Raw genomic sequence first — 18,462 nt, 5'->3', positions numbered from 1 at the left:
ACCAGCCCCACCTCCCATTCTCCACCTCTGATTGGCCGGAAACGACGCCGCTCTGCGGGCACTGCCCACTCGGGGGCGGAGGGGGCGGGAGAACTCGCAGCGTCGTGCGTCCTGATTGGCTGGAGGAGAGGCTGATTGATGGGAGGGGGAAAAGGGGGCGTACCTTCTCTTAAAGGGGACGTCGCCCCATTCTGTGGAGTGTGGGGTCAGCCCGGGAAGAGGGCGAGGGCATGGAGGCGTGGGGGATGGCTCCTATTGACCTTTCCCAGACTGCCACGGGCGGGTGGGGTCATCTTGTTACAGCACTGCCACCATTTTGAGCATGTGATGTTGCCATGGCACCCTAATGATGTCCTCTGAGCGAGACAAGATGTCATCATGTTCTGCTTTGATGTCATCACAAAAAGGCATGACGTCATCCGGCCACAGGGGGTTGTCACCGCGGCGCGCTAGGATGCTTTGGCTGAGGTCATTTGCTCCCAGCCTAAGATCTTCTGAGAAATGTGACATCGTGGCGTGATAGGACATCATCACCTGGGGCCCTGCAGTCACTTGGTCCGGCTGAAATGTGACATCATGCCGCAAGATGACATCACAAGACGAAGACCCAGCATCGCTCGGTCCCATCCTTGCACCATGATGCAGCGTCATGAGGTGAGATGCAAGACCCCGGGGCTGCGAACCCTTGTGATGTTCTCATGGGATTTGACCAGGAGTCCTGAAACCCAGTCACCACCCTCCCCCAGTCAATGGACAACACTCCTTCCCAGCGGCAGAAATAGAGCCCCGGCATCCTGCAGTCTAGAGATTAAAGGAGGGAACTGGGAGTCTGGATATGTGGCCTTGATCAAGTCATTTCACCTGCCTATGCCTCAGTTTCTCCTTCTGTAAACTGTGGGGATAATACCTTCTTCCCAGGTGGGTCACGAGGCTGATTGGGCGCAGGGAAAGTCACGATCCAAAGGGCACTGCCACATGGGCTGTATTTAGGACCAACACAGCCCCTGAGAACTCAGCCATTCCCAGCAGCCATTTCTGCCAGCAATCAGCCCTAACCAACTTGCTAAATTAAGTGCTTTGACAGCGCAAGGCAAAGAATGAGCTACCCACATGGCAGCTAATAATAGTCAACGGCTTGTCACGGGAGTTAATTCAGTGCCAGCCTGACAGCCCTGAGGAGCGACAGCCCCTGCTTAATCACAGAGCAGGTACTGTGCGGCCTTGCGTCCCGCGGACTCTGTCTAGCAGAGAGAGAGAAGCTGCAGCTGTATGGGCATCCAGGCAACCTAGCACAACGGGGTCCTGGGGCACAACTGGGGCGCCTAGTTGGTCCCATAATACAAACAAATAATCAAATGATGTAGGTGCCTTATACCAGTCTAGTCAAAGTAGTACAAACCCCTGGTGTGAATGCAGTTATACCAAATAAAGGTGCTGGACAGCGATCCCTGTACAGGAAGGGAAATAAGCTATACAGGTATGAGGCACCTTTATCCCAGGATAACAGTGTCTACATGAGGGGTTGTATTGGTATATATCTATATAAGTTATACACACACACACACCTCTAACTGCTCTAGTTATATGGTTATGAAATCTGTGTGGAGAGCGGGTTACAGAATTTCATTAGTTCGGAGTCAGTCTGGTATTTGGTGTTTTTTTATTCTGTTGTATGGTAGAAAGGTCAATCAATCAGTTGTGGATTTCCACGGCACAGTCCCATCCCCTGAAGCATCGACAGGACTACAGACAAGCTGCAAAATGGCTAGTAGTTAGAGCGAGGGGGGCGGGGATATGAATTAGGACTCCTGGGTTCTATGCCCAGCTCTGCGAGGTGGGTAGGGCCTAGCTATTAGAGCAGGGGAGAACCAGGGATCCGAATTCCTGGATTCTGTTCTTCTCTCTAGGAGAGAGTGGGGTCTAGTGATTACAAAGGGGCTTATAAGTCAGGATGATTACAAGAATGGGGAGGGGGCGTTGCAAGGCAGGACGCCTGGGTTCCATACCCATCTCCGCTTCTGTCTTGTTATGGCAAATCAGTTCCCCTCTCTGTGCCTCAATTTCTCCATCTGCAAAATGGGAGTGGGGTTTTTGGGGGGGGGCTGGAGAGAGGGTGATAAGTTATACCCATCACCGGCAAGTGCTTTGAGATCACAGGATAAAAAGATCTGTGTAAGTAACACTAATTATTATGGGGATCATCCACCCCCCCCACACACACACACACGCATGCCCAACTGGACATATTGCACAGCTGCTTTTAGCAAGAAAACCCTACAGCAATAGATGGCTGATTAATAAAATCCTCAGAGCCCCATCCTAATGCCCTGTGCCTGGTGCACGCTGCCCATTTCTCTCTCCTAGGTATGCACGGGCCATTGCCAACTCTCTGCCAACCTTTTCTCCTTTGCTGGCAGCCAGATTTCAAAGTCCTGCAGATGAATTTCCTGGGCTCGGTAAGGTCACTCTGAGATGCTCAGCTTCAGAGAAATTCCGCCCCCACGTGGAGAACTTAGCGGTAGCTGGCGTTAGTGCTGGTGAAAGCGCCCTGGAGACTGGAGGTCCTGGGTTTATCCTTAGGACAGGAGAGAGCGGTAACATCATCCATCACATCTTAGCTAGTGATGAAGCCCACCTTGCAGCCCAGATGGGAACACCACACGTTATGGGGGTCTATACTGGGGTCACTGCATAAAGGCCTGTGTTATGCAGGGCCTCAGCCTAAATCAGTGGGCCCCAAAAACTTTTTGATGCGCTTTTGGGTTCACCTCTGTCAACGTGACCCTCTCTGCCCAGTCCCACAACGAGCCCTGCTTCCCCCACTCCCCAGGGTCCCCGGGAAGGAGTTCCCACCACAGCCCAGGGCAGGCATGGCACAGGGACGGTGGCAGAGGCACAGGCTCCCCATCCCGAACACTGCTCCCAGCAGCAGGGACCAACTTCTCCCCACCAGCTCTGTGCACTTCTGGCAATTCCCACCACAGCTCCTACCCTACTGGGAACAGAGGCTGGCTCAGAGCACGGAGCCACCCCAGCCCAGGTTTCTGCCTCCTCTCAGCTGCTTTACAGGAAGGTGCAAGAGACTTTTCCTCACCCAGTGGGCAATTCTGGAGTCACCTGCACCCAGGGGAAGTCCCCTCCTGACCCCAATAGTTAGAGGGCAGCTCATGCCCTGAAGCATGAGGGTTTATAGCCCTGGCAAAAGCCTAGCCAAAAGCTCTAGGAGTACTTTACTAACTTGTCCTGTTCATCAGGGCCCCATACAGAACTGTGCTAACGAGCTCAAAGTCAGAAGAGGAAATCAAGGACCGCGTGGAAAGGCAAAATTGAAGCCCGGCTCTTGTACTCAACTCCCTGGGTAAATCGGCAGCCTAAAGAGTTTCAGGGGCCTTAGCTAGGAAGGTGCCTCTCTTGTACTACCTAAGCAGAGTGCGCTCTCCCCTTCCCAGCTCTCTACCAGACACGGGCAAACCAAGCCCTGGTATTCTGAAGACCTTGCAGTCATGAATTTGCTTTTTTCTGCCCGGGTATACATACAGCCATCCAACCCTCCCATCTAAATGTATTTGATGTTGGGGCCATTCTTTACTCAGCTGCCTCATTCAGAGATTATGAACCAGAAGGGGCCAGTCTAACTTCTTGATAACCCAGGCCATCGGACTTCCCTGAACTCATTTCTATTTGAACTAGTGCCTACCTAGCGATCTTTTTTAGAGTGTAGCATTAACTAGGCTAAGTCTGGTGAGCTGGGTTCTCAGTCAAGATGCCCGCTTGCTCTTTGAACCCTGCTAACCTCTTGGCCTCCAGGAGATCATGTGCCAGTGAGTTCCACCGGCTAATGGGTGAAAACGGCATAGGCCCTGAGATTTTCTTTTCCCCGGGGCTGATCCACCCCCACTCCACCCCTGCCCTGAGGCCCTGCCCTCACTCCGCCTCTTCCAACCCCCATTCTGCCCCCTCCCTGAGACCCCCACCCACTCGCTGCTCTCTGCCCTCTCCCAAGTCCCTCCCCCAGCTGATCGGGGTGCCACCAAACAGCTGTGGCTGGTGGGTGCTAAGCACCCACTATTCCCCCCCCCATTTTTACCATATTCCCTCATATTCATCTCCAAGGTCAGAATCCCACTCTTTCAGCCTCTCTTAATAGGAGCCAGTAGATTAAAACAGTTAATGCAGGCTAGTGACTTTTACACCGTTATCAAAGCCCAGAAAGGAAACTGAGCTCCTTCATCACCTGGGTTCTGAGTTGCATCAGCACGGAGGAGTCCCAGTCACAGAGCCCATCGCGCTAGGCGCTGTACAAACACAGAACAAAAAGACGCTCCCTGCTCCAAAACGGCTGACAAGCCACTTACAGGAGAAGAGGTGGGACCGATGGGGGAGTGCAGGGAGACAGTCTTGGTCAGCGAGACGGGCAGTACCTCACGATGTAAGTGTGGGGAAAAAAACAAACTCTCACCAGGGCTTTCCGCAAAGGGCAGCAGAAATCTGGCCTAGCATTGGCCCGCCTGTGGCAACGATCTAGGACAAACCTGGGAGCCAGCAGGCTCTCTCACTGACCCATGGTGGAGAGATGCTATCTCACGCCCTTGGCACAGGGCACTATGTATTGGTAATCAGAAAACTTAGGCAAAATACCCAAGTTAAGTAGCTCCTCTGCCCCACCCCAGACCCCACCCCACCCACACCCCTCATAGCCAACACATGGACCCAGAGACTCCCATAAGTTCTCCCTGTGCCAGCCACCTATCTGGAAGACACCATAAAGCCGGGCTGCCTGCCTGCCTGCCATCTGTCCTCTCAACTATTCCACCTTGGTTCCGAGGCCCGCCGGGGATATCGGTTGGCGGCTCCTTCACGGGGCCGTGAGCGCGGGTGTGTACTTGGCGCGGTTCACCCCAATTCCGGACACCTGCCCCTTTTGCGGCATGAGGGAAACCCTGGCACACGTCTACCTGGAGTGCGCCAGGCTGCAGCCCCTATTCCGGCTCCTCACAAATATTTTGTTAAGATTTTGGTTGCACTTTTCCCCTCACCTTCTTATCTATGCACTCCCTGTCCGTGGCCCCACCAAGTCACGGGACCTCCTGGTCAACCTCCTCCTGGCCCTGGCTAAAGTGGCCATCTATAAAACCAGGGTGAGGAGGTTGGCCGATGGAGTCTCCTGTGACTGTGGGGGCTATTTCCGATCCTCCGTCCGTTCACGCCTCCAGGCAGAGTTCCTCTGGGCGGCGTCTACTGACTCCCTTGACACCTTCGAGGAGCAGTGGGCGCTGTCCGGGGTTCTCTGCTCGGTGTCCCCGTCCGGTTCCCTTCGTTTGACCCTTTGACCACATTCCTGTCCCTGTTGTTCGTTAGTTGTCCCCCGTAATTATTTGGCTTTCCATGGACCCCCCTCTTAGGCTGGGGGCAGATCCTTTAGCAGTGGACAGGCTTTGCCCGCCCACTTCCTGGATCCCAATACGATCTGTCCTCTCAACTGAGCGCTTGCTGGCCAGGTGCTCCTTCAGGTCATCACCTGACCTCTACCCCCCCCAGCTTCAGCTAGGAGGCAGCTGATCAGTCCCAGGTGGGGCTGAGCCCACCTCCCCTTAAAGGGGCTGGTGACAGAGCCGAAGTCTCCTCTCTGTGACTCAAGGATTTGAGGGGGCGCCTCCCGATTTACACCAGAGCGGAATCTGGCCCTAAAACAGCCAAGGCACCAAAGGCAAATCAAGCGGCGTCTGAAGGAGATGAGCATCGCACACCTTTTGAGTTTGATTTTGTTTCGTTAATTTCCAAAGCATCAATACAAAAGACCCAGTGCGTAGCTCGAAGATTTAAGGATCATACAACGAACCTCAGAGATGTACCATGGGCCACGCTTGATGGCAAAAGGCAAATCTAGCCCCATCCCTTGCCGCCTTGCAGCTCCGTGTAGGGCTTATTGCATTACAGGGACCAGCAGCAGGGGAGAAAGCCTGGTATGGAGGCTTAGCTCATGGAGGAGAGAAATAAGGAAAGAAAACCCTCAGATCCTGGCACCCCTTCCCCCCCGCACACAGTCTGAAGGTTAGAAGGATTCAAGCAGCGGAGATGCCCTAAGCAAAGGCTGGAGAACATTTTAGATCTAGGGGGGGTTTTCCTAAGAGGCAGAATGGGCCAGTGGATTGAACAAAGGACTGGAAGTCAGGATGCCTGGGTTCTATTCCTGACATGCGAGGGGCAGATCTAGTGGTTAGAACAGGGGGGATGGGAATCACGGTTCTGTTCCAGCCACTTGGAGGGGACTGGGGTGTAGTGGTTAGAGCGGGGGGGGGGGGCTGGGCATCAGGACTCCTGGGTTCTGTTCATGACTCTGAGAGGGGCATGGGATCTTGTGATGAGGGAAGACTGGAAAGCAAGACCCCTAAATCTAAGATTTTGGTCAATGTTCTTCCTGTCTCTGTGCCTCAGTTTCTCCATCTATAAACTGGGAATACACAGACAGAACCCCACCGATATAAAGTGCTCTGAGACCTAATGCACTCAGTTGCAGCGAAGTGCTTTTTCACCATTATAAAGACCCAGCTGCAGGGGCAGGCGTGTCCTTCCAGTGCCATACATCAGGGCTTGCAAGAGCGGCCTTTGGATTTGATCAGGTTAGTTTGTAGCCGTGCAGGGAGCTCTGACAACAGCCAGATAACAAGGATTTCAGGGTTTCCTGGGGATGCAGGCCCTCGGCTCAAGTCAGGGTTGGGTGCCTGCTGCCAGGCTAATGCCAAGCTTTGGGGCCGTGCAACTCCTTGATGAGCCAGATCCCATCCACGACTTTCCCGTCCTGAAAGACAAAACCAGGTCTCGGGTTCAGGAGTGGCTCCAGGGGACGTTCCCCCACTGCTCAGAACCCAGACAAGCTTCATGGTGAGCCTCAGAACCCAGGGCGGGTCTATGGCAACATGTCGGGAATGGGGACGGGAGGGATGGATTGGGACCACAAAGGGGCAAGATTCATTCTGTGACGAGGTGGGAATGTTCTTAATGTTTTCTCTGAATACTGTGTGGGTGTCTCAGCTTCCCCGATGCAGTTCTTAAATATCCTGGTGGTGGAATAAGGGTGTGTGATTGTGGCAGAGCCCTAGGGGGCCAGTGTGATGGTGTCTGCACAGAGAATGGCCGACACCCTGTCTCCTGGCGACTGATGGCCTGGGCCCCTCCTCTGCAAAGGTGCCAACTGAAGGTGTTGGAGAACAAAGAGATCAGGTGGCCTCCTGGCCCGGGAAAGAGACAAAGGGGAGGAGGGGCTGGCGAGCTTCAGCTTGGAGTTGGCTGGGGAAATGGAGGGAGGCCAGATGGGGCTCTGGCCTCCCTGCCCCCCAAGATGGACCTGACTGAGGGGTCCTGTTTCCTGTACCTACAAGCTCTGTTTTAGACCATGTTCCTGTCATCTAATAAAACTTCTGTTTTACTGGCTAACTAAGAATCACGTCTGACTGTGAAATTGGGGTGCAGGGCCCTCTGGCTTCCCCAGGACCCCGCCTGGGCGGACTCGCTGGGGGAAGCGCACAGCGTGGACGGGGAGGCTGAATGCTCCGAGATCAGCCCCAGGAAGGTGGAAGCCGGGTGAGCTGCTTGCCCTGGAGACAGGCTGCTCACAGAGAGGAGGCTGCCTCAGAGTCCTGCCTGGCTTCGTAGGGAGCAGTTCCAGAGCATCACCCAGGGACTCCGTGACACATTCACACTGGTGGGAGAAGTGGGATTGCAATATATCCCCAAAAAGAAAAGGAGTACTTGTGGCACCTTAGAGACTAACAAATTTATTTGAGTGAGCTGTAGCTCACGAAAGCTTATGCTCAAATAAATTTGTTAGTCTCTTAGGTGCCACAAGTACTCCTTTTCTTTTTGCAAATACAGACTAACACAGCTGCTACTCTGAAACCTGTCAATATATCCCCAGTGGCATGAAGATGTGCCTTATTTCCCCTCCACCAGACCCGCATTCTGGATTTCACTAAACCCTTCCTCTGCAGCCCCCTTAATCTGAAGCACCAATTAAGGATTCAGATGAAGTTGATTATCACGTTTCTAACAAAGGAAACATCCATGTTTAGCAAACCGCAGCTATATGGATTTGGATTTACTCCTAATGCTAGGAGAGGAGTGGGGTCTAGCAATTAGAGGAGGGAAGGCTGGAAGTCAAGACCCTGAGGGTATGAACTCAATGTTAGGCTGCTCTGGAGAGAGGTGGGGAGAACTCTGGGAGGTTCCATGGCTCAGGCCCATTTCCAGTGTGAACCCACCGAAGTTAGAAGGACCAAAACAGCAGGGATCCGCTCAGCTTCCCACCCAGCTCCCGCAACATAGGAACTAGATTCCCAACAGCCTTCAGCACCTACTCCCAGCCCCTCTCCTCACTCTACTCACTAGACCCCGCTCCCCTCCCTGCTTTCCCCCTATATCCGCTTGGAGCTGGACAAGCCCAAGGCTTCCTGTGCCTTTCTCCAGAGCCGCCCAGCTCCAGACCTTTCCCACCCTAGGCTGGAGGAGAGTTCAGCGCTGCTTTACCCCCAGGGTTGCCCTTCTCTGCCACGGCCTCGTGGTGACACTCCCTGGGTGCCAGCTGAGATTCAGGGAGAGGTTGCTATGGCAGGAGCTGTCCAGGTGGTAGCATTCAGAGGGAGGGGGGCCCAGTAGGTAGAGCCAAGGGGAGGGTGGGGGCTGGGAGGCAGGACTCCTGGGTCCTCTCCCCAGTTGTGGGAGGGGAGTGATGTCTAATGGTTAGAGCAGAGGGGTGCTGGGAGTCAGGACGCCTGGGTTCTATCCTTGGTTCTGGAAAGGAAGTGGGGTCTAGTGGTTAATGTTCAGTGCCCAGATACCCCTGCAATGGGCCCACTACACAGTCAAATGCATATTGAGCCAGCCCAGGTAGGGATCGGATCTGATAGGGCGGGGTGGGCGTTGGGGCGGGGGGGTCTATCTGCTGGCCACGCCATACCTGGTCGTCAGACACTTGCTCCAGCCAGATATGGCTGCGGTTGACAATTTGCAGGCGTGTGTAGCCGTAGTCCTCGATGCGCAGGGCGCTCCACTCCCGCGGGTTGGGGACGAAGGAGTCCAGCCTCTCCTTACAGCCCTGCGGGAGGGTGGAGGGGGGCAGAGCCCATTACATGACCACGTTGGGGGGGGGAAAGGGCGGGGCTACATCTTAGCTTCGTTCCCAGCTAAACTCCTCTTCCCACTGCGTCAGCCCCACCTCCGCTGCACATCAAGCCCTCCACCCCTACCCCTTTCGAGGCAGCATGGCCTAGCAGATAGAGCATTGGATGGAGACCCAGTGCCCTTGGGCTAATCACTGGCCTGCCCATGCCTCAGTTTCCCTCTTCTCAGCCTGCTCCCAGCTTCACGCCTCCTCTCCCAATCTCTTCATCTTCTCATGGAGCCTCTTACCCCCCTCCTCCATTCATACCCTGGGCAGCCGGGGCCCAATCCTACCCTACCCCACGCAGAGGGACTATCCTGGGACAGGATCAGGCCCAGCTCCACTCCTCATACTCTTGCCCTTAAACTAACACCCCCAACAGGCATCTAAATTAGGCCCCGATCCTGGAAGAGCCCACACTGAATTTCAATGGGATCTGAGGGCACTCAGCACCACTCAGGTGGTGTTTGGCACTTAACAGGATCAGGCCCTTAAACCGTGGGCAGACACCCCGGGCCCCGCGGCCGTCAGCGGTAGGTTCCACCATTGACTCGCATGGCGAGCAGAGGCGGGCCCGGGGCGGCTGGTATCAGCCCGTGCTGCTGGGAGCCACACTACCAGGTGCGGGCCCCTGCTGTCACTTACAGCCGATCCGGTGATGATATGGACGGGTGCCCGGGGATTGGTGTAGGGCGATTTGGCGCTGCCGTTGTAGACCTGCAATGGGGGGAGGCAGACGGGGTCATTTCAGACTCAGATCTTGGACTCAGTCCCCTAACCAGGCTGGACAGCGACCCCGGAGAGACCCCCCCAGACACCCGCGCCCCCCTACCCTGATCAGGAGTCACCTGATAGTTGTAGACCGGCCACAGCCTCTCGTAGGAGTGTTCATGGGCCCACAGCTCTAGGTCGACACCTGGTGAAGAGAGGACAGCACTGGCTCAGGACTCTGGCCACTGGATCTTAGACCCATGGCTGGATGGGGGGCCTAGGCATGCTCTGCCCTGGGGCCCTGTCGCCGGGCGAGCCGGCCCTTTAAGAGATAGGGTGTGGGGCTCAGCCCACGTTCCCAGATGAATTGCGGGAGAGTCCAGGTAGGAGACGGGGAAAGAAATATTCATTGCCCCAATACGCCTCTGTCATAATCTGTGTCTCTACAAGGACACGTGGAAGGGATCATATACCAACCGGGACCTGCTGGTCCTTCATATGAGTCCGTACTGTACAAAGAATGAGAGAGGTGGGCTGGGAACAGGCACAAAAAGGAGTTACGCAAGCAAGTACCTAACCCTAGCCTGCCCTCGAGAAGGTAATGCTATGCCATCCGCTTTCCTGGACCTGCAGGGTAAACTGAGCAAGGCCAGACCTCAGAGGGCGATGAAAAAAGCAACCAAAGCCATCAAGCTAAACGAGCAGGTGGGGAGGGGGACAGGCCCCTTAACCAGCATGATGGGGGACAGAGCCTGCGCCGCCAGGAAACCTTTGCGGCATTGGAAACAGAGACAGTAGGAGATAGAAGCAGAGAAGTCCTTGGAGGTGCCTGTCACCTGGGGGGCACAGGAGGGCAGAGCTGAGAAAGGTGCCAGGGGGCCGAAGTCCCTGGGGTGTGGGCTCTGTCGCTGACGTCCAGGAGTGTCTGGGGAGAGGGACTGAGCCCAGCAGGGGAGACTCAGGCCCGTTGGGGTCTCCCTGCATCAGTACCCAGGCTGGCTCATCCCCATGCTACACACTGGCTGCTGGTGGCAGGGCTCTGGGCCAGGGCTGCATGACACAGACACACCCAGAAAGTGACAGAAGCCCATCCTGGTCGGCATGAGCCCCCAAAGTGCCTTGGTGCCACCCCACTACCCTTCCTCCCATCGCCTTGGGGCTCCAGCTGACAGCCCCAGCGCGTGTCCTGCAGGGGGAGCTTCCCAAGTTCCCCCCTACGGGGCGCTGCCGGGGGAGGCTGGAGGGATGGGGGACGAGGGGCAGTGGATACCATATTTATAGAACAGGTCCTCCAGGCCATATTGATGTTGGGGGAGCCCTCGGCGAACCTGAGGAGAAAGACAGCGGGGGGGGGGACGGAATCAGCAGCTGGTGGGGGGCCTGTTGGGTTGCCCCACATTCTCTCCCTAAGGCCCTCCAGCGAGGTCCCCCCACCGTTCCGCCCCCTGGAACGGCCTCCCTGGATCAGTCTGCAGGTCCCCACTTGGCTCCCTCCCCGCTGGGTGCAAGAACATCCTCCTCTCTCCTCCGCAGCAGCTCCCCCCACTCACGATGCTCTCGTGCTCCGTGCAGTCGTCGTAGTCATTGTTGGAGCAGTACATGGGCCGGTGCCCCATGGTGATGATCCACGGGTGCCGCCGGCGCCGATCCGGCCGCGTGGCCTCCTGCCGCCAAGGGGGAGAGAGAGAGTCTGTGAGCGAGACAGTCTGGGCGGGTGGCAGCCAGGGGTGGGGGGTTGGGGGCGTATCTACCTGTAGGTCTCTCTCTAGCCATTGGTACTGCTCCTGGACAAGGTGGCTGCCATAGTTCAGGTAGAAATACACCTCAGTGGAGAAGGAGATGACGTGGGCAGGGCCGATGTCCCAGCTCAGGGGCAGAGAAGCAGAATCATATGGTGACAAGGGAGGGAAAGCAAAGGATGAGCCCTGTGCTATGCTGGGGGGAAACTGAGGCACGCAATGGGGGAAGCAGCATGCCCCTCAACACACACAGTGAGTCAGTAGCAACAATAGAACCCAGGAGGCCTGGCTCCCAGCCGCCTGCTCTAACCACTAGATCCCACTCCCCTCCCAGAGCTGGGATAGAACCAGGAGCCCTCCAACCCCCTCACACACACACTCTAACCAAGTACGGCCAAGCCCAGAGAGTCCTGCCCCAGATGTTCTTATCCCCTGCACCTCTGCCAGGGTCAGGCACCTGGAGCTGGAATGCTGCCCCCCTGGGGGCGAGGTCGGGTGCTCACCTGTACCACAGGCCCTCTGTGTCACTGGGCATGCTGAATCGGGCACGATAGTTGGAGAAGTTGCTGGGGGAGGGAAGAACAATTAGGGGCTGTAGTGGGTGTGTGTGTGGAGGGGTGGATTTAACCCTCCCTCCTCCCAATTCCCAGCCCGGCATCTCAAGCATCCCTAATGCACCCCTCACCCTGGCCTCTAGCTGCCACTCCTAGTCCTCCCCCGGGAGCAGATGGAGACACCTCTGGCTCCGCCATCTCTTCCCCCGCCCCAACCGCAGGCTGAGAGGCTCCCAGGGCAACAAATTCCCCCCACTCACTATTTCTGTTCGTGGTTCCCCGGGCATGTCATATACGGCACTGATGCAGCGATGGGCTCGATCTTGCGCATGAAGGCATCTCCGACCATGGCATTACACTACACCCCAGAGACAGTCGCATCAGCCAAGGTGCCTGGGAACACCGCACCCTCGGAGTGCATTTACATGCCTGAGGGCTGCGTGTACCCCGGGTGGCTGGAGAGCCACATGCCTGGAAGAGGGTGGGCAGTTCCGTGTACAAATGCAAACACGTGTGTGGGTTTGCATACATGGCCACCAGGGCACGGATGGGGGGGTGGGGGGGACAGGGCCAACGTGCCTGGCATCCTTGCTTCAATTCCCATCTCAGGCTACACAGCTCCCAAGCACTTTCCAAAAAGCAGTTCCAATCTCCCATGGGCCTGGGCTCATAATACCGGCCTCCTGGGCAAGTCGCCGTGTGTGGGAATCAAACCCCCCACCCCCCACGTGCCAGCCTCTGCCAGCTGGATTAGTTCCAGGGCTGGAGCAGCTTTGTAAACCTCACTGAGTCCATGAGGCATGCAGGGTAGAGATACCCATATAGGCCGGGTGAGGACACACACAGGTGAATGTACATACATGGGGGCACAAACATTTCTGCTAGAAACCCTTGGAGCTGAGCACACAGCCCCTTCTCCTGTGGGATCCCTCCCAGCGTCGGCCCCAGATCTCCACTGCAGAGTGGGGCCAGCCCCCCAGACATGGAGGGGAGCAGGATGGGGTGCAGCCGGAGGAGAAGGGAAGGCGCAGGAGACAGCATGGATACCGAATTTACCTGGTCCATATCATAGGCAAAATCCCCTGGGAAAGACAAGAGGATCACAGTGAATCGGCTGCTCTGCCCTGGGGGCAGGGGGCAGCCTGGGGGTGGATTTTACCCAGATTTGAGGTTACCCCCCAGTTTGAAGCCAACAATGCTGGCTTGATGCCCTCTGAATCCTGCTCTAATCCCTGGAGGGGAGAGAGGTGCTCTCTAGGGCTGAGAGGCAGGGCCGCCCATGGAATTCAGGGTGCCTGGGGTCTTCAGCGGCAGGGGTCCTTCCGCTCCGGGTCTTCAGGGCACTTCGCCGAAGACATGGAGCAGAAGGACCCCTGCAGCTGAATTGCCGCTGAAGACCCGGAGCGGAAGAAGTGGCGGGGGGTCCTTCACTCTGGGTGTGTTCGGCAGCACTGAAGGACCCCCCCCCCCCCCCGCCGCCGAAGTGCCACCGAAAACTTTCATGGGGACCCCTGCGAGGCCCAGGGCAAATTGCCCCACTTGCCCCCCCCGGCCGGCCCTGCTGAGAGATGATTCTAGTACTTGGCTGAGATCCCCAACGAGGGGGGAATTAGAGCCCCCAGCAGTGCTCTGGGGGAAGTGGGCCCTGCCGTCCTAGGAGCTGGACATGGACCCAGCGAGTTCGTTCCAGGGGGCACCAACAGTCATGAGATGGGGGTGACGGTCGGTCATTCCTGACAAGGATGGGATGGGAGCTGGCACCCCTAGAGAGAAAAGGCTGCATGTCCCTCTCCCCACCCTCCTGAGCCAGCCAGTCTCTTGCCCTGGGGCTGGATCACCATCGCCCTCTAGAGGGAAAAGGCCCGTGTCCCATTCCCCGCCCCCTGAGGCCATCCCTTCTCCAGCCCCCAATCCCAGAGCCTGGGGGAGCGCGGCATGACACCGACCTACGTGCAGGATCACGTCGTACATGTCCAGCTGCGTGTCGCGCTGGAGCCTGGGCAGGGACTGGGGGTTGATGTTCCCCATGTCGCCGAAGACAGCGAGACGCGGGCTCCAGTCAGTGCCATTTGGCAGAGCCCGGAAGCTGTGGGGCCGGCTCCAGCCCAGTGGGCTCCCGCAGCGATAAGCTATAGGGGAAGAGCAGGGAGAGACTCAGATGCCTGTAGGACGACGGGACAGCAAGTGTGAAAAATCGGGACAGGGGGTGGGGAGTAATAGGACCCTATATAAGAAAAAAACCCAAAAATCGGGACTGTCCCTATAAAATCAGGACATCTGGTCAGCATAGACGCCTGCTCCTCGTGTGTGTGTGTGTGTGTTGTGTCCCTGCTGGAAGGGATGAGCCCTGCTCTACGTGTGTTCACACGTGATTGCACAGAGAGCAGAGTTTGCACGGCCGGGGGTTGTGTGTGCACACCAGTGTGCACGTGGATCTGACTGGCTGGGAGCTGTATGTGTGTGGGTGCGTGCGTCTGCACGCACGCGTGTGTGTGAGAGAGAGAGATTGGGGAGTGTGCATGGCTGGGTGCTCAGGGTGGGGGTGTATTTGGGCCCAATGCAGATTTGGACCTGGTGATGGTGGATATTGCTGGATGACACTGTGCTTGTGTGTGTGCCCCACCTATCAGTGTGTGCACACGTGGCTGGTGTGTGCATGTGTCAGGGCACGTGTGAGCATGACAAGGCGTCAGGGAGTGTGGCAGGGTGTCTGGGCATGCGCCCCCCCCCCATCAGTGTGTGTCCCCAGGTCTCAACAGCCCTGCTGTGCCCCTCCCTGTGTGCACCCCTTTCTAGAGCCCTGCCCCCATGTCTCTGTCCCTCAGTCTGATGGTGTGGGGGTGGCTTGGCGTGGACGAAGTCTGCAGTGTGCCGGGCCCACTGCCAGGAGAGGAGCCGCGGCCGGGCCCCCGCTTACCGTAACGCTGCCCGGGAGCCAGACCCCGCAGGGTGACCCGGTGGATCAACATGCTACGGCGCAACCACCCGCCGTCCACGAACCGGCTGGCTTGGCCCTTGGCGGAGGTGGTGAAGGCTCCGCCCGGCTCCGGGCCGAACTCCACGATGGAGCTGGCCGGGTCGAAGGTCGTCCAGGTGACGGTCATGGCGGTGGGGTCGCCTGCCAGGGTTAACACAGCCCGGTGAGCGCTCGGAGCCCGAGTCTTCCCCGGGACGCCGGCCCTCTCCCCCCCACTGGCTCTGTCTAGGTGCTACAAGTGCCGATTACACACAGAGCCGGCTCCATCCACTCCTACCCTGCCCCAGAACCAGCCTCTGGCTCCAACCCTCCAGCCAGGCATGGATGGGCCTATGATCAGGCCTGGAGCCAGATCTTGGTTTCCAAGGAGCTGAATCTGCCTGGGAAACTGATTCAACCTTCCCCCATCTCACCAACACTCTGGAACTGAGGCAGGGAAGTGTTTGCAGGGGGTTGGGAAACTGAGGCACAGAGAGGGGAAGGGACTCACTTGAAGCCAGACAGAGTGGTCACTGCCTGAGCTGGGAATAGAACCCAGGAGTCCTGGCTCCCAGCCCCCCTGCTCTAACCACTAGACCCTACTCCCCTCCCAGAGCTGGGGACCCCAGGTCCAGTGATATAAACATTAATAGCCCAGTGGAGCTGGGCTCCCAGTCTGCCCCAGCCCCGGTCCCCCTGCCAGGAGACGGAGCCCCGACAGCCTCACCTGGGTAGGAGAGATGCACTTGCTCGGGCTGGGTGCGGCTGGTGCCCTGGCACAGCAGCCAGGGGAGCACCAGGCAGAGCCAGCCGTGCAGCCCCATCCTCACCCTGCTCTTCCCAGCCATGTGGGAGAGGGATGGGGAACTGAAAGCAGTGGGGTGCTGGCCTGTGAGCGGGTCAGATCCTCCTGTGGTCCTGAGTCAGCGCCACGCGGCTCTGATTTCCACAGCCTGATACGTCAGCGGTGAGGCCAGACAGCTCCTGGGGGGCAGAGTTCAAATTTCCAGAGTTGGGGGGGACCCTGATGGGGACTGGATCTCGGGGGGCCCAGATGGAGGGCTGGGAGCAGGGGTAAGGGGGAGCTGGATCTGGGTGTCTCCTAGTGGGGAGGCTAGGAGGTGGTCCTGGGGGAGCCAGCCCTGGGGCTCCCTGATGGGGTGTAGGAGCAGAGTTATTGGGGAGCCAGCTGCAGGGGACAAACACGTCCCTTATGGTGGATCCCTGAATAGATAGCCAACACACGCCACCCCAGAGGCAGCTGCATCTCAGCACTGGGCATGGGATGCCTGTAAAAACAGCCCTGGTGCCCTCAGAAAGGTGGGCTGGGGGGATACAGTCTGTTGGGGAGGGGTTGGAGGGCCCTGGGACAGAAACCAAAATTCTCCCTCCCATCTCAAGGCCCAGGCCGACACCGGCTGCCCCTCCCCTGCCAGTTGCTCCTGGCTCTGTCCCATGGCACTAAGCAGGTGCCCCTCCGCACCACGCTGACCCACCAGGACAGACAGCCCAGAGTCCCACTCCTGGGTGAACCCAAGAGCAGAGAAGAGGCAGACAAACAAGCACACCCTGTTATCCAAGCTGCCACCCATGCCAGCCGTCCCACCCCCCAACTCTGCCCGGAACCCCAATTAGTTAAGGGCTCGGATGGTGCCAGATGGGAAACCTTGCAAACGGATGACCTGTGCAACCACAGAGTGAATAGTGCGAGGGAGATACCAGCGCTCCCCCACACACACATACTGCCCCCTGCCCTGGCATTAAAGCCCCAGCTCCCTTAGCCATGGGGTGATGGGAGAACCTAGCGAGGCCCAAGATGTATGGATCCATCTCAGGGATTCCTCGCGGGAGGGGACGGGGCGCAGGCTGGCAGAGACGCCAGCTTGACCTAGCTGGCTGGGTTATCCAGAGGCAGGTGTTGCAACATTACAGCAGGTCACGAGATGGGGGTGGGGGGGAATGGGGAAGGAAGATCTGGTGCTTCTTAGGTCAGGGTATTGTGTTAGACGGGGGGCTGGGATCCAGGACTCCTGGGTTCTCTCCCCAGCTCTGGAAGGGGAGCAGGATCTAGTGGTTAGAGCAGGAGGTGTGGGCTGGGAATCAGGACTCCTGGGTTTTATTTCTAGCTTTGGGAGCTTTCTACCCCACTGTGGCTTTCCCACACAGGGCAGCAGCCGGACTGCAGATGCCTTGGGGCAGGGCCCAGCTCCATGCCTGTGCTCTGCAATTTGCTGGACACCAGTTTTGGTGCTGACAACATCATCAATCCTTTCTTGGCTGCTCTCAGCCACCCCCACCCCGAAAGAGGTGGTTCAGTGTCATTGACCCCATTTGTGCAGTTGGGTAAACTGAGGCACAGCACATAGAAAGGGACTTGCCCAAAGTCATGTGGAGAGTCTGTGAGACAGCAGGGAATAGAACCGATCCCTGGAAGGTCAATAAGGCTGACCTACTTTAACCACTAGACCCCCTCCCAGAGCTGGGGAGAGAACCCAGGAGTCCTGGCTCCCAGCTCCCCCCGCTCTAACCACTAGACCCCACTCCCCTCCCGGAACTGGGGAGAGAACCCAGGAGTCCTGGCTCCCAGCCCCCACCCCTCTCTAACCACTAGACCCGCTCCCCTCCCGGAACTGGGGAAAGAACCCAGGAGTCCTGGCTCCCAGCCCCCTGCTCTAACCACTAGACCCCACTCCCCTCCCGGAGCTGGGGATCGACCCCGGAGTCCTAGCTCCCAGCCCCCTGCTCTAACCACTCGCTCACACACCCCTGCCCGGTACAGGCGTCTCCCTAGCCCCGCAATCGCGTTTACCTCGCTCCGCAGCCGCCCGCACGGCCAGGGCTCCCCCGCTGTCCTCCCAGCGCCGAGCCCGGTCAGCTCGACGCACGCACCAGGCTGCCCCGGCGGCTGTCGGCTCCCCCCGAAGCCCGGCCGGCAGGGGCTGCAGGGCAGGGGCGGAAGGACGTCAGCCCGCAGGAAGCACCGAGCGATCCGCGGGCCGGTGGCAGCCGGCCAGCCCGGGGCTGGGCAGGGAGGCAGAGCCGCACTCCCGGGTCAGGGCATGTGCCCAGGCTGCCCGGCGGCAAAGGCCACACACCGGAAAAGAAGCTGGGATGGGCTCAGGACTCCTGGGTTCTCTCCCCAGCTCCGGGAGAGCAGCGGGGTCCAGTGGTTGGGGGGCTGGGAGCCAGGACTCCTGGGTTCTCTCCCCAGCTTTGGGAGAGGAATGAGGTCTAGTGGTTAGAGCAGAGGGGATTAGGAGCCAGGACTCCTGGCTTCTCTCCCCAGCTCCGGGAGAGCAGCGGGGTCCAGTGGTTGGGGGGCTGGGAGCCAGGACTCCTGGGTTC

General features: G+C 58.0%; 1 protein-coding gene across 1 annotated transcript; it reads right to left on the bottom strand.

Annotated features, from left to right (window-relative positions):
• Positions 1 to 5,748: 5,748 nt before the first annotated feature.
• ACP7 (acid phosphatase 7, tartrate resistant (putative)) lies at positions 5,749 to 18,092 on the bottom strand. Its single transcript, XM_038381448.2, has 14 exons — positions 17,927 to 18,092; positions 15,845 to 16,101; positions 15,079 to 15,279; positions 14,108 to 14,290; positions 13,218 to 13,243; positions 12,422 to 12,519; positions 12,111 to 12,173; positions 11,620 to 11,734; positions 11,419 to 11,532; positions 11,139 to 11,196; positions 10,006 to 10,073; positions 9,803 to 9,874; positions 8,954 to 9,091; positions 5,749 to 6,799 (listed from the first exon to the last, which is right to left on the bottom strand). Exons 2-14 carry the CDS (start codon positions 15,963 to 15,965, stop codon positions 6,734 to 6,736), a joined length of 1,323 nt encoding a protein of 440 aa, XP_038237376.1. The 5' UTR covers positions 15,966 to 16,101; positions 17,927 to 18,092; the 3' UTR covers positions 5,749 to 6,733.
• Positions 18,093 to 18,462: the final 370 nt, after the last annotated feature.

The sequence above is a fragment of the Dermochelys coriacea genome, chromosome 23 (genome assembly GCF_009764565.3).
Source record: "Dermochelys coriacea isolate rDerCor1 chromosome 23, rDerCor1.pri.v4, whole genome shotgun sequence".
NCBI lineage: Eukaryota > Metazoa > Chordata > Testudines > Dermochelyidae > Dermochelys > Dermochelys coriacea.
This window is presented reverse-complemented; position numbering and strand designations above follow the sequence as displayed.

What these genes read in the sequence shown, in the direction of transcription:
- ACP7 (XM_038381448.2), bottom strand. Translation starts at nt 15,965, where the DNA reads ATGGCTGGGAAGAGCAGGGTGAGGATGGGGCTGCACGGCTGGCTCTGC. An exon ending in AGTGCATCTCTCCTACCCAG is followed by an intron (nt 15,280 to 15,844) that starts GTGAGGCTGTCG and finishes TAACCCTGGCAG; the next exon opens with GCGACCCCACCGCCATGACC. An exon ending in GGACCTGTTCTATAAATATG is followed by an intron (nt 10,074 to 11,138) that starts GTATCCACTGCC and finishes TCTCTTCACCAG; the next exon opens with GTGTCGACCTAGAGCTGTGG.